General features: G+C 44.7%; 1 protein-coding gene across 1 annotated transcript in view; it reads right to left on the reverse strand.

The window, feature by feature from the left end:
- The window catches only part of FLI1 (Fli-1 proto-oncogene, ETS transcription factor), a 112,711-nt gene that overhangs the window by 18,973 nt on the left and 78,904 nt on the right, over positions 1–14,834 (reverse strand). Inside the window, exon 5 of the mRNA XM_058544822.1 lies at positions 10,980–11,045. Within this exon, the coding sequence (XP_058400805.1) occupies positions 10,980–11,045 (66 nt within the window). The remainder of the gene's footprint in view (positions 1–10,979; positions 11,046–14,834) is intronic.

The raw sequence follows: 14,834 nt of genomic DNA on the forward strand, positions 1-14,834 counted from the left end.
CAGGAAGAGGACCAGGGGTTGGGGTGCCTTCTGGCAGAGCGATGAGAAAAGGCCAATACTGCGGTAGCAGAGAGGATGCTGATGCAGGACAATGAAGGCACATTTCTTCTCCATTAGGTATTCAAATAAAGCACTGGCTCTCAATGGTGGGGTGCTGTGGGGGAGAAGATTTCAGAAGCTATGGAAGGCACTTATTCCAAGAACACAAATGCTCAGCTCCGAATTCTTCCCCGGCTCCTTTGGCCACCAAGGGCACATATGAATTGAGAAGGGGTGTAGGGTGGGGTGGCTGGAGCGTCCTGGCATGTGTTTTTAAAAGAGTCCCAGGAGATTCTGATATCTTTCTTTCTCCTCCTTGAGAACCATGGGTCAATGAATTTTATCGAGTCACAGGATTGCTTACCTATTGTACTTTGAGGGAGATTTCATGACTAGATTTATTGGACCAATATCCACCGGCCCTCATTTTTTGAATTGTTTATTGCAATTCTTATTGACAGACAGAGTGTTACTCAATATATCATTTCTTTTTCTAAATCTTTTCTATTTTTCCTTTATTCTTTTAAGTGTAATATTAAACACAAAAGGATGTGTAATGTTATGCAAATTTTAGAGCACAATAATGAAAAGAACATCTGTGAAACCACCTAATAGCTGCCTTGAAATGCAAGAACTGAGAGTCAGATTCCAGATTTTTTGGACCATAGCAGGAATCAATTAATCTAACCATATCATCTTAACAACTAGGTGACATCGGGTTCCTGAAAGAAATGGGCCTTTCCATGATGTGGTGGATGGAAGAGGAAGAGGCGATTGTGGAGCCTTGTCACTGCCTGGGTGGGGAGGGTGTACGATAACAGTCCCTGCTTTGCTTTGTACTAGCTTTGTGATTTGGGCTTAGCCTCTCTGTGCCCATTTTCTCATATGTGAAATGGGAATAATAATAGTATCAACTAAATTTGGTTGTTAGGAAGTGTCACTGTGACGCAAATAGAGAAGTTCCAGGCACACAGTAAACCGTCTATAAATGCTACCTGTTACCCTTACAGTGGAGGGCAACAAGAAAGCCAAGGAAAGGAAGGTTGACGTGAACAGAAATTAAATTTTCCCTGCAATATTACTTTTCCTTGGCTTGGTTCTGTGCTCGGCCTCTTTTCGCATTGGCACACATAGCAAGAGGACCCAGACCTGAAGGGCCTCCAAGGAGAGTTTAAGCTGATAGAAAATGGGCCAAAAGGGTGAAGTAGAACTATCATCTTGTGAATGAAATCTGCTCTTGGTGAGCTCTTCCCTCTACTCATGGATGGGACTGATCACAGCTTCAGAGGAGTCACCTTGGGATCAAATGAAGGGGAAATTGAAGACAAGGCCGAGAGGGGAGGCAAGTACCATACAATATCTGCAGTGGATGAAGCCAAATGTCACTCTCGTATTTAGAAACATCACGAAGGGTTAGTTCTACAGTAAACCCCTGGGGAGTAGTTTAAGGCATTTTGTCTATAATTTTCATCCATCCATCCAATGGCCTTTTCTAAGACACAGTCCCCACCTCCAAGATGTTTCAAGTCTTGCAAGACAAAAGACTGTTATGATAGACTCTGTTGAATGCTGAACTGGGGAGACAGTGGGTATAGGCAAAATGCTGTGGGGAAGGGGCGGATGGGACTACTGAGGAGGAGTCATCTGACCTGGGCCTTAAAGGGTGAGCGTGGCTTCCTAGGCTATGAATTGGGGTGTGTGGGGGGGCAAGACGGGAGGAAGGGTACGCCAGGCCAAGGGAGAATGGGAAACATTCAAAATTCTCTTGAAAAAAATAGACTAGACAGGAATTGATTCACATTTGAAGGACAAATTTTTTGGTCAGAAACTAAATCAGCAAAACTGTCCTCTTGGGCAAAGCTGTCACACTTTTGAACCCTGAAGTGATCTAGGCTGTTCTGGGGCTTGTGCCTCTGGCGACCCTGCCGAGCTGAACCTGGATGGCCTTCAAATATGCACACACTGGAAAGGTTGGTTTTTGCCTCACATTCCCTCACGTTGTGGTGGTACAGTCCACCGGTCTGAGTAACTGGAGGAGACAGGACAGAGAAGTGCCCGCTGTGAACAGTCACCCCAGACGTGCCCGTCTGCCCCGCACAACTCCAGGGGGCTCACGGCTGACATGAATGTACCTCTGAGTCCTCTCCGCAGTGAGATGGATGGTGGTATATTTCTTTAATATAATCAATTAATCAAACACAGAAACTGAGGAGAATGATCATTGGAAGATATCTTTGTATATATTTCCAAAAAAATCCTCAAAGGAATAAAACATACACAATTTGAATGAGTCCTGAGACGAATGAGCTCCTACAAATACGGGAATTCATGCCTTAACTGGAACTAAAGGAAAAAAGAAATGCACCCCCCAATTCCTCTATACCTGCCTGTAATACGGCAATGCTATGATACGGAAAGTCGTTGGCCTCGTCATCCTGGAACAAATTTACACTTGTCTTAGGAAACAGTCTAAGTGTTTCCAATGATTTAGAGAAAGCGTGTCCTAGTCGCTGTGCAACCCACATACGTGCGATAACAGCGCACTGCACACCCACAGCAAAAAATAACAGTGCTTTTACTTAGAGAAAGGAAGGATAATGGGTACTTAGAAAGTGTCCCAGACAAGCTGTCAAATTGAATTCAGAGAGCTGGAGTCTGACTCCGGGACAGGGCTGGCTGGCGAAATTCCCTCAGGATTGGGGTTTCCTGCCTGCTACGGCTTAGAGACAACGATTCTTTGTTTCCAGCTCTCTTTTTCTTTTTCTCTCTCTCCTCTCTCTCTCCCTCTCTCAATCTCTCTCTGGTGAACACACACACACGCACACAAACATGCAGCTCTCCAAAGAGGGTCAGATGGAAAGTAGACAAAACATTAACTTTGGAATTTCAAAGGAAAACAATTAAAAAAATAACACGGAGAGCGCAAGCTACTGTCTATTCCATAATCATAGATCTTGCCTTTGGCCCACAGAAACAGCACACACTCACACACACACACTCAGCAGTCATCCCTGCTTTTGCTAAAAACGGATTAGGAGTATTTCATCATAAAGGGAAAACGTATAATGACAAAGTTCTTAATAGGCCCTCCTGTGAGGCCTCAACACCCTCAAATTTTAAGTGCACTAGTTGACAGAGACAGAGCCTGTGGAGCCACGTAACCTGCTACATAAGAGATGTTATTTACTCCCTAAAAATAACAGGAGATTACCTCACAGTATTACAGGCCTTTTCCTACGGGCACACATGTTCCAGACCAATCCCCCATATGTTACCCTCTCCAGGGCAACACGCACAGAGTCCATGCCCACGCTGAACACCGCACTCGCCTTCCCTTCCTTCAGACATCACACCCAGGAGGTTGCCCAAAGCCCACCGTCCCCCAAATGCTGTACCCCAAAACACATCCCCCTCGTTCACTGCGCCATACATACAGTGCACAGCTTTAGGAATAAATATTCTGCCCTCATCTACATTTTCTCTCATCAAAACAAAACTTCGAGGCATCTTTTAAATTACGGAAAATTTCAAAGATATAGAAAAGCAGAGAGAAAAGTCTACTGAACCCTGGAGGGCCCTTCATCCTGCTTTAATAAGCATGAACTCATGGCCAATCTTATTTCAGCTCTACTCCTACCCATGGCCCCTCCCCAGCCCCGATCATTTTGAAGCAAATCCCTGGCTCTTGGCTCCTCCGTCTCACAGTAAGACGCCCAACTGTACTCAGTCTTTCAGTTTTGAGTAAGCCTCCAAGAGTCCCACCCAAGCTTCTCTTCCTCACACTAATGCCACACACTGAGGCCTTAGTGTACCCACAGGGCACGCTCACACACACTGGGTCCCTTCCCCAAGACCCAACCTGAACACATATGGCCCCTCACCAGAGTCCCTACACATACAAGACAGAACCAGGCACACTGACTGGTGTCACTGGTGTCTACCACCTTCCCTTTGTTTCAATATCCATTTCCAGTGCTACCATGCTGTATCTTTCTAGAGGCCTTCCATCTTTCACCTCTAAAATTAAGTCATCAAGGACACCCCATAGAGGATGTAAGTGCAGTGGGAAATGGCAAGATTTGGTGATCGATTCCCCATACTTCAGTACTCAGCATTTACTTATTCACTGACCCGTCTGTGTCTCTGTTTGACTGTAAGCCCCTTGAGGGTAAGTGCTGGTTGGGCACCACATTCCCAGGGCTCAGCCTAGTGTCCCATCCACAGCAGGTTCTTAATAGACAAAGAGATGAATGAATGGGGTGGAGGAGGGCATGGATCACAGAATTTAGGTCCATCTTGACTAAGGCACTTAGTGACTTCAAGCTCTGTCACTTGATGTTCACTCCCTGTGTGATCTTGGCTGCACCCACACCCTCTCTGGCCTCACCTCTCTTCTGTCACATGAAAGATTTGGAGTGGATATTCAACTTGAGCATTTAATAATTTTTCATCTCTTCATTACTCAGAGAATTTCTTGTACGTAGCATGCATTTTTCTATTTGATTACGTGCAGTTTCATATTATTCCTTAATAGTTCCATATGTGTATCTCTCTAATAAGATTTTAAGCAACTTGGCTGTCTCATCTAGGGTATTACCATGCCATATGATATAGTATGGATTCCTTCACAACCCTTGGCATAGTGTTAGCATATAGTAAACCCTCAAAAATATTCTATTTTGCAATAATACTACAAATTACTGCTGTAATTCATGGAGCTAACTTATATCAAGCACTTATTGATGTGTCAGACACTGTGAGTACTGTATCATCCCTGAAGGGGCACTGAAATTATCCTCATTTTATACATGGGGAAACTGAGGCAGAAAAAGTAAGTGACTTGTCCAAGGTCACACAGTCTGTGCCCAGATCCTGAGTTTTCAATCAATACGCTATAATGCTGAAATAGGACATCAGTACCTACTTCAGGTAAACTAAGAACATTAATTAAAGAACATTTACGATGTTGTTAGATACTTTAAATATGTTGAGACAAGGATGTGAGAAGCAGCCTGGAGGGAGGAAAGAACACCAGAGACCTCGATGTGAGTCCTGCTCTGCCCCAAGACCCGGGGGACTTCAAATGAACGCTGTACTCTCTCTGCGCCTTGTTTTCATTATGTACAGAATGGGGATAATAACAATACCAGCCCTGCCATCTCATGGTGATGGGGTGAGGCGCAAATGAGGTAATGGATGTGCAAATGCCAGGCAAACAATAAGAGGCTGCAGAAAAGGAGTTGCTCCTCTGTGCACAGGCTCCTGCCATCTGGAAATCTCCTTGAGAGACGTGGGGCTCTCGTTAGCATGATCTTCAGCGCCCGTCAGGCATTTCACTGCAAGGACGCGGAAAGGTAGTTTCTCCGGCTCGCTTTGCCATACTTAACATGTAAGCAGGCAGACTTTTCATCCATTAGCCAAGGCAACCACTGCAGACGGTTATTCCACGGGCAGGCAATCTCCCGTTACTGGAGAAGCGGTTTTGCGTTCAGCAGCGGGTCCTGAAAGGCTTCCCAGGCTGGGGCTAGAAGCTCAGTTCTCCCCGGGCCACGGCGGGTTTATGAATTCCCGGAGTTAATAAACAAGGCTCAATGTCCTCTGACTTTTGGAGAGTCAGAGATATTTAAGCAGAGGAGCTGAGGAAATGAGGGTTTAGGCATGCAGAGCAGCTCTGGAGGAGAGATCTCTGATTCTCGCTTGCTGATCGTCCAGTTGAGTACACTGGGAGGGCCCTAGGGCAGGGTTTACCCGGAAATGAGGTGGAGCCCTGACCTGCCCCGGTGCAGACATACTCGCACCTCAGCGTGGAGGGTGGAGGGAACGAGATTTGGAGAGTCAGTGGTCCTGCTCCAGGACCCGTATGTGCTTGGAAAGGCCACTTAACTTCCAGAACCCCAGTGTCCTCCCTATAAAATGAAGTTGCCAATATCGTATCTACTTTTCAGATACATAAAATAAGCACATATAAGAAAGGAATTTCTGGGGCTGGCCCAGTGGCTCAGTGGTTAAGTGTGCGCGCTCCGCTGTGGCAGCCTGAGGTTTGCAGGTTGGGATCCTGGGCGCGCGCTGACGCACCGCTTGTCAAGCCATGCTATGGAGGTGTCCCATATAAAGTGGAGGAAGATGGGCACAGATGTTAGTTCAGGGCCAATATTCCTCAGCAAAAAAAAAAAAAAAGAGGATTGGCATGGGATGTTAGCTCAGGGCTGATCTTCCTCACACAAAAAAAATCTTCATTCTAAGATATGAAGTAACGTACTGATGTAAAGTTGTTATAATCAGTAATAATTACAACATTATCAATGACAATGATGAAAAAAAACCTCATCATTATCATGTGGTCCCTTCACTCAACCCACATCTTCATTAAGTATACCAACAGGTCTTACTCTTCTTTTTCTAAGCTGATTTGGGGTCTGTAAGGGTCAAGATTAACCACCCAGTGCATATCCAAGAAAGCCTGGGGTGGCTCTGCGACAGGTCTCATTTTCCTCTTTCCAGTTTGCGTCTGCACTGCAAAGCAAGCTTCTCAGTCTTGGCTGCAGATTAGAATAACCTGGAGAGCTTTAAAAAACTTCCAATGCCCACATGTCATCCCGAGAGATTCTGAATTAATTGGTCATGTTTGGGACCTGGGCATCAGTATTTTAAAATATTTTTTACTTTTATTTTTGCATTTTTATTGAGGTAAAACATATATAACATAGAATTTACTATTTTGGCCATTTTTCAGTGTACATTTCAGTGGCATTGAGTACATTCACATTGTGTAACTGTCACCATCAGAACTTTTTCATCTTTCCAAACTAAAACTGTATACCCATTAAACAGCTCCCCATTCTGCCCTCCTCCCAGCCCCTGGAACTGCCATTCTACATTCCGTCTCTAGGAATTTGCCTCCTCAAGGTACCTCATATGTGGAATCATACAGTATACATGATGTCCTAGGGCATCAGTATTTTTAAAAAGCTCTCCAGGTGACTCTCTGCAGTTAGGACTGGGGATAGTGCCGAGCAGGGCTTGTGTATGAATTCATCTTTGGGAAAGAGAATAGTGCAGGGATGGAAATGGAGATGATAGTGGGAAAATTGCAGGACAGAGAATAATAACGGGAAAAAATTCAAACCTCTGCCCAACTACATTTAGGCCAGATATTGTTTTCATGAAAAGTCAGCCAAAAGGGAAAGGCTGTGTTTGTCAGGGAGACCACCTGAAGCAAGGGATTTTGAATCCTACAACCTGGGTTTGAGTCCTTGCTCTGCTGTTGAATAGCCGTGTGCCCTTCAGAGAGCCACTTAACATTGCTGAGCCTCACTTTATCTGTCTACAAAATGGACATAATCATATCTTCCTCCCAGGGATGTTGCCAGGCTCAAAAGCAGAGGCAAAGCATGTAAAAGTGTCTGAGGTATCACAGAATCCCATACAGATAACAGTTGTGGTTGCTCTTGCAAATAGGTAATAACACCTTCCATCCTAATTTGGTTTTTTAAGTGCATTAGCCATGATACCTAAAGGTAGAGAATGCACAACAGTTCTAGCTGGGTCCAATCCATGACCATAGAATATTTAAGGTAAAGGGACTTAAAGACCCTTTTTATATATTAATTTTATAAATTTATATAAATATATTAATAGTTATAAATTAATTTTTAAAATCTAGCCTTATTTCCTGGGCACAAATAACCCTTAGAGAGTGCCATCATTTTTAAGCTGGAAGGGTGACTATGCCATTTTAAAGTAAAGAGACATTCTAATTTGGTAAGTGCATTGAAGAAGCATTAATAGCCATCATCTCCTCACCTTCTTTCCCTTGTGCTTCCTGCCAGCACCTGCCCTTTGTGAAGCGCGCGCACACACACACACACACACACACACACACACACAGCTCTGGTGCTCTTGATGAACTCTGGGTTTGTTTGGGGCTGTGTATGTCTTATTCAAACAAGATGGAGCCAAGGTTGCATGATGTCTTCTTTTTATTTTTCCATTTAATATTTTAAGAAATAAAGATAGCTATTAGAGAAAAGCAGGAGAGAGAGGTCGGAGGAGGGTGAAAGGGGGGAGAGAAGCCCGGTTAGCTTTGTCGTGCTAATGTACTTTGTTTTGTGGATGATGGGCCGTTCAGACAGATTCAGACCACCTCACAAGCTGGGAGGCGACAGAGCAGCAAGACAGCTCAAGTGGAAAGCTTTCCTGGGACAAAAGATGCACCTGCAAAGCGCAGATTTAATCGTCTCTAGAGGCCAGGGCCCATGTTGGGAGATAAATGCCCCGGCACCACCTGAATGAAGTCCTGGCAGCGTGCGCTTGCCTGGATACTACAGTCAATTCATCTCAGAAGAGGGGTTGCTACCCAGGCAGAGCGAGCTGCCCCTGCAATAGCCTGAATGAGCCCAGTGGCATTACGAATGCACTCACCGCACACAAAAGGACCAGGGGAAGGAGATGCAGAACTGCAGGTGGAGGAGAGGCTGAAAGCTGAGACCCCTGGAGGAGCAATGAGTTGGTTATCAATGCAGTTCAACTCAGATGAACACAGCTTCTACACTAAAATCTGTATTTTAAGCCCAATATCAGAAATTCTCTCATTTGCTCTGCCCCAGAGCATCATTGGTTAATTCTGATATTGTCAGTGGGCCTTAGCCTGTAGAACTGGAGGAACATTCAAGGACCACCTGTCTTCCTTCCTTCTTTCCTTCCTTCTTTTTTTTTTTTTTACCGTGCCAGAAGTTATACTTTTATTTAACATTTAGAGGATTAACATATAGTTACAACGTCAATAGAAGCCTTTCAATGGAAGCACTGTATTTGGTTTAATTCCATCTCCAGAGACAAATGGGCAATTCCAGAACCTTTACAATGGCAATGGGCCGTTAACAACACTGAAATGCCTCCAAAGGTTAGAATTAGTGCAACACACAAATAAACCCAAAAGTTTAAAGGTGTTCCGCATCAGGTTAAAATAGAATTTTGGTTCACCTTTTTGAAGTTTTTCGATGACAGAAGCACAGGAGGCAGAACCATTAGGAAATATGAAACCAAAATTTCTGGAAAAATACTTAGCTTCAACATAACTTTTTCATGTTCAGTAAACTTTCTTCTGTAATCACAGATGTTACCAAAAGGCATTAGTGGCCTCTGCTAGTGAGACAAGCTACAGCTTCTCTCACCCAAGCACACCAACCTGAAAACTTCAGGATGAGCATGGTAAAACCTGATATTCCTTCCTTCCTTCTATCCTTCCTCCTTCCCTCCCTTCCTTGCTTGCTTGCTTGCTTCCTTCTTTCTTCCTTCCCTCCTTCCCTCTCTCCCTCTAGTCCTTCTCTCTCTCTCTCTTTTCCTTCCTTCCAAGAAGTGGATCCCTATCTGCAAATGAAATGAAGTTCAATAAGTGAAACAGATCAAAGCAGAGTGGTTCTGAACAAAGGCAGAGCCCTCACCCTGTGGCTCCCAGGTCATCTCCTAAGAAGCCAAGAGCTGAAGAGTCTGGTCTTGAGGCAGACTGATTTAGTTCAGCCCCTTTATTTGACAGAAAACTAAGGTTCAGGGGATGAAGTGATTTCCCCAAAATAAGCCAACGTGCCCTGACCTCCAATCTAATGTGTTTGTCACTACAATACATTTCCTCTCTTATAGACATTTGCAACATGATGTTAAGTAGGTCATGGAGTAAAATGTGGCTTGGACTGTAGAATGAGTCAATAGAACTTCATTTTTCATGGCAAAATCCAATAAATCTGATTTGGAAAGGAAAATGGTAGCATAAATAGGACTGGCCAGGGTGGGTCAGGGGAGAAGGAAGCAAATGAAAAACATAAAAGTTTAAAAGCAGATTCATTATGTTGTATATTTCCTCCACTAAATTTTCTCGTCATGATCTGATTATAAATTGTTAACAGGAAACACAAAGTCCTATGTGATTAAAGGTGTGACCTTGGCCAAGACACCCAGGATCTCTGGGGCTCTGTTTCCTTCATAACCCATGAAGATTTTGAACCACATGCTCTCTGCTGCTCGTCCCTTACAGGAGCCTTGTGTTTCTCTGAAATATTATTCGGTGCTACACTGCATGCAACCAATACTGAAAACTTCTGCCTTCGTTCTATATTATAGCAGGTGTGTGTTACAGAAAAAGTAGGGAAGGAGACAGAGCCAAGGAGGAGAAAATGCCTGCCATGCTCCTATTCATTCTTCAAGCCCCCAAACAAAAGTCCCCTCCTCCATGGAATTTTTCTTTTGCCTTAGGCCAATTTTTCTTACTTCCTCTGTTTTCTAATGATTATTTGTTCACATTTTTTCTCTCTTAAAGCAGGTACCATGAATTAGTCACTTGTTTAAATGCCTAGAATCTAACACAGTATCTGGAGCAATAAATGTTCACAGTATTGTTTCATAAATAAAGATGCTGAGAAATGCTATGGTAATGTTTGCTAAAATCCTACTGGAAAGTCACTTGCTAAGACTTTTTTTCCCCTCAATCAAACCAAACTTCCCAGACAAAATCCCCAAATCATCACTTTAAAAATGAATTAGCATTGCTAAAATTTCTTAGGAAAAAACCCCCTTAAACTGAGGTATTGGAAAAATCCTTGAAATCTTCATTTCATTATCTTCAACAGAGAAAACTCCCAATTTTCAGCTTTGAAAGTGAGCAGTATTCATTTCATTCTAAGATCAACACATTTTCTTTTACGGAGTAACGACCTCAAGTTAAATCTTTATATCATTACAAGATATTTTAAAACCCTGTTGTATTTTTGCAGCTAGTGGCACAAGGGGGATAAGGTTTGGCTTCTTGTCTCATATGCTAGAAAAAGCTGAGCGGAGCAAGAGAGGTGGTGCACAGACCTGAGGTCCCCCACACCAGTCTTAATCGCATGGAATGGTGCCATGCCTGGTACTGAAGAGATTGCCAGTGCCTGAGAGAACGGGCTTACCTTCTTTGACACTCAGTCGTGAGGACTGGTCTGTGTGGGACGTTGTGTTATAGGCCAACAGTGAACCTGAAAGGCAAAGCAAAAGCAGGTTATAAGCAAGATATGCTTCTGAGATCAAGAGCAGGAGAGAAGGGAGTGGGGAAGGGAAGAGATGGGGCAGGGGAAGAGGGACACATGACTCCTTGAGAGAAAGAAAAAGTTACTGTAAGCCACTCGGGAGCCAATCACGCAGGACTGTCAGAGCTTCCTGGAGTTAGGGTCAGAGCCAGTCAGGACAGAATGCTTGTGGTTGGGACACCCACAACCCTCCCCAGCAGCCACATTTATGGTTCTGATGTTCTCGGGGTCCACACTGCATCATGGCAGGAACACAGGACGGGGACTTGGAACACCAGGGCCTGTCTTGGTCCTACTGCTAACTCCCCGTGTGACTGTGGGTAAGCGACCTGATGTGTCTAGACCTTGATTTCTTCCTCAGAAAAATGAAGGGGTTGAACTACAATAGGGATTGGCAAACTTTTTCTATAAAGGCCAGATAGTAAATATTTTAGGCTCTGTGGCTAAATACAGTCTCTGTCGTACATTCTTCTCTGTTTTGTCCATGAGCCAGAGTTGGCCATCTGTGGCCTGCAGCCTGTAGTTTGCCACGCCCTGGAGGAGAAGCTAGTATGATTCCTTCCTGCTATGACATGCTTTGGGTTTATGGTGAGGCTATTTCACAGGTGGGCGAGGTACCTGGACACACATTGTTGGTGGAGGGGGGCATTGGCAGTTGGGAAGGGCTGGGAGGTGGTACTCCCACTAGCAACTCTTGCCTCCCTTTGCATATGTCGAAGAGAATATAAGTAAACATGAGGCGAAATCCACTGAATTTCCTGTCATCCCAGAGAGCTGCTATACAATCTTTTAAAATTAACCTTTAATGCGTGACTACTCTTTCCAGGCAGTAGTTTAGGCATTTTAAAGGGATGATAGTTTTTTTTGCTGCATATAAAAAACATTCTCTGTTCTTTCCTAAAACTAGACTTGTTCCTTAGTTTCAAGAGAATTCAAGAGTTTTGTTTTGTGAAATGCAGGTATTTTTTGCAATTCTCCTGGGGAAACTCTAAAGGGCTATCAAGACCAGGGCTGGGATCTGCTTTTACAAAGGACACAATAAGCTTGACATAGTTTTTGAGACTAAAAAGTCTTTCTAAATAATCCCTTTCCCTGCTCCCTGGGATCGAGTGCACTGACTCGGGTGCCAGGGCTTGGAACAGTGAATGGGCTGTCAGACACTCCTATTTTTAGTCTCAAGCCATGGCAGGGATGCAGGAGCGGAGCCACTGCCTCACCCAGCTGTGGGCGTTTGGTTGTGCGCCTCAGAGAAAATGTGCGCCCTTCCAGGCCAGACGATGAGGGGAGAATTTTATAAGAATCATCCAACTGCCTAGAACCTATGACTTCTGGCTTGGGCGGCTGTTACTTCTAGTTCGAAACAGTTCCAGACAAAAAAGAAGAGGAATGGAGGTGGTCTTGAGACCGCTATATGCCAAAGTGTAGATATGTGGATACAATTTTAGAAATGAGACAGTCGCATGTAATACCCAAGAACCAGACGCATTTGGTTCTTCACTTTCGAAAATATCAAGGACAAAATGAGGCTGGAACAACCTTTTTTTAATATAAGCTGTTATGCAAATGAGAGTTTAAAATTAGATCTGCCTCTTACCACTTGCTAGATTTGTGACCCCCATCACTTTTCCTAGTCTCTCTAAACCACAGGCTCCTCATATATAAAATGGGCTAATAATAACACCTGCCTAATACAGTGTTGTGAGGATTCAATAAAATAATACATGTAAAGTGCTCAGAACAGTCCTTGGCTCATAATAAGTGATGAATAAATGTTAGCTATTATCACTACTATTTTTACATTCCGTCTCCACAGACACCACAATTACATACAATAAACCCTTTATAAAAGAGCTTGCTGAACATTCATCTTGTCCTCTGGAATTAGAGTTATGAATGGGTTCTGCTGCAATAAGAAATAATCCTCCATGACTGGCAGGAGGTTAAGAAATGGAACCAAACGTTCCAAGGGAATAGAAAAAAGTCTCAGGAGTAAGACCAAGAATGTCTGCCTCTCCGTCCCCGACATTCTCTTCCTCAGGCTGAAACCTCAGGGCTGGAGCAAATAAAGAAAAATGATGGTCTCAGAGGAGTGAACTGCCTGAGTCATTAGTGCAGATCTAGCTGAGAGCACGAAGCTTAGATAAACCACATTTATTAAATTTCCCCTTGGTGAAAGTTCTTCTTTGGGCCCACGTGAATTCCACAGAAAACTCCCAGAAAGCCAAGAGAAAGGGTCATTTGACCTCTGCAAAGCTTGCATGAAATACATATTTCATGGTAACCTAGGGAAAGGATTTTGCCCTGAAGACTGTTTTTGGTTCAAGTTTCACTCCTAGGAGGAGAGGCTGCCTTCCCTGAGGAGGGGCTGCTTAGGGGCATCTGACCTCCCTCCCAAGGGGCCAAGGCTCCCTTCTCTCCTCCGATTTTATTTAACTAGGTCCTCAGGCTACAGAGGGTGGCACAGCGCAGTCTTTTCTTAAGGGAACCTGTTCTGATCCAAGAAGGTCCTCCCTGGAGTCTGGCCTCTACTCTGCAGCTTTGGGTTTCTTTCTGCTGCTTTGAGGCTCCCTCTGCATGGGGCTAGCGTGCTGCTGGGCTCCTAGTCTTTCCTGACACCATCTTGTCAGAGCAAACGGGCTGTGAGGGGGAGGAGGGAAGCCAATATGCTTGGGACGCTTACTGTGTGCTGCACGCTTTACATCTATTCTCTCACTTAATCCTCACACGAGCTGTGTAAAGCCAGTATCACGTTATTCCCCTTTCACAGATGAAACATTCAGAGAAGTCAACTAATTTGGCCAGGATCACACAGCCAGAAAGCCCAGGAGGCAGGATTCCCATTCTGGTCCATCTACAAACCTGCCCTCAGTCTAGGAGACCCTGCAGCCTCCAGGCTCCATTTAAGAAGCAGACAAAACTCACCTGGTGTTGGAACTTCAAGAGAGGGGGGGAAGGGGTGGTGAGGAGAGAGCAGAAGGGGGCTTCTAGTCTACTCCTTGACCTGGGGTGCTCATCTCAGCGAGGGGATTCACTCTGTGATAATTCCTTGAGTCGTGCATGTATGATTTTTGCACTTCTCTATTACACTTCAATTAAAACATGTGTTTACTTGCTTCTTTGTTTATGTATGCATGCAGGCATATACGCATGTCTATTTATTTGGGGCCCTGAAAAGCATGGAGTGGTTGCTGCTGAGAATGGGACGGCCTTCCCAAAGGGAAAGCGTGAGGACAACATAAGTTTCCGTTTTGAGTCCATCGGTCACTGGAGAGGGATTAGGGATGTGAAAGAAGATGGAAACGAGCGGAGTGTGGCTTTGCAGGTGTGGGGTAGAGCCGCAACAATCGGGCCTTCTGCAGCTCCACATTCCCCAACCCAACCTGCTCTTCATCTGGGACACCTGGGGCAGGGGAGACAATGGTCCTTGGAGGGCCAGAGCCTTTGTCTCCCACCTCACAGAGAATTCCCAGTGCCCCCTCCCCAGCAGGCTATTGAAGCTGGTTTCCCTTTTCTGCACTGCCCTCAATGGTCTGGGCTGAAGTGCGCCATGGGGAGGGAGGAGCAGGGAGGGAAGTAAGGCTCCGTCGTCTAAACAACAGGCCTGGCTGACTCCTGAATCCGGGGAAGTCGGGCCTTTTGTTCTGTTGGAATCCTGTTCTCCTTTCCTGGTCAGACCCTGGCCTGGAAGGGATAATACTTCACCAGCCTAATTGCCTGGACCCATCACCTTTGCCCGAC

The sequence above is a fragment of the Diceros bicornis genome, chromosome 7 (genome assembly GCF_020826845.1).
Source record: "Diceros bicornis minor isolate mBicDic1 chromosome 7, mDicBic1.mat.cur, whole genome shotgun sequence".
NCBI lineage: Eukaryota > Metazoa > Chordata > Mammalia > Perissodactyla > Rhinocerotidae > Diceros > Diceros bicornis.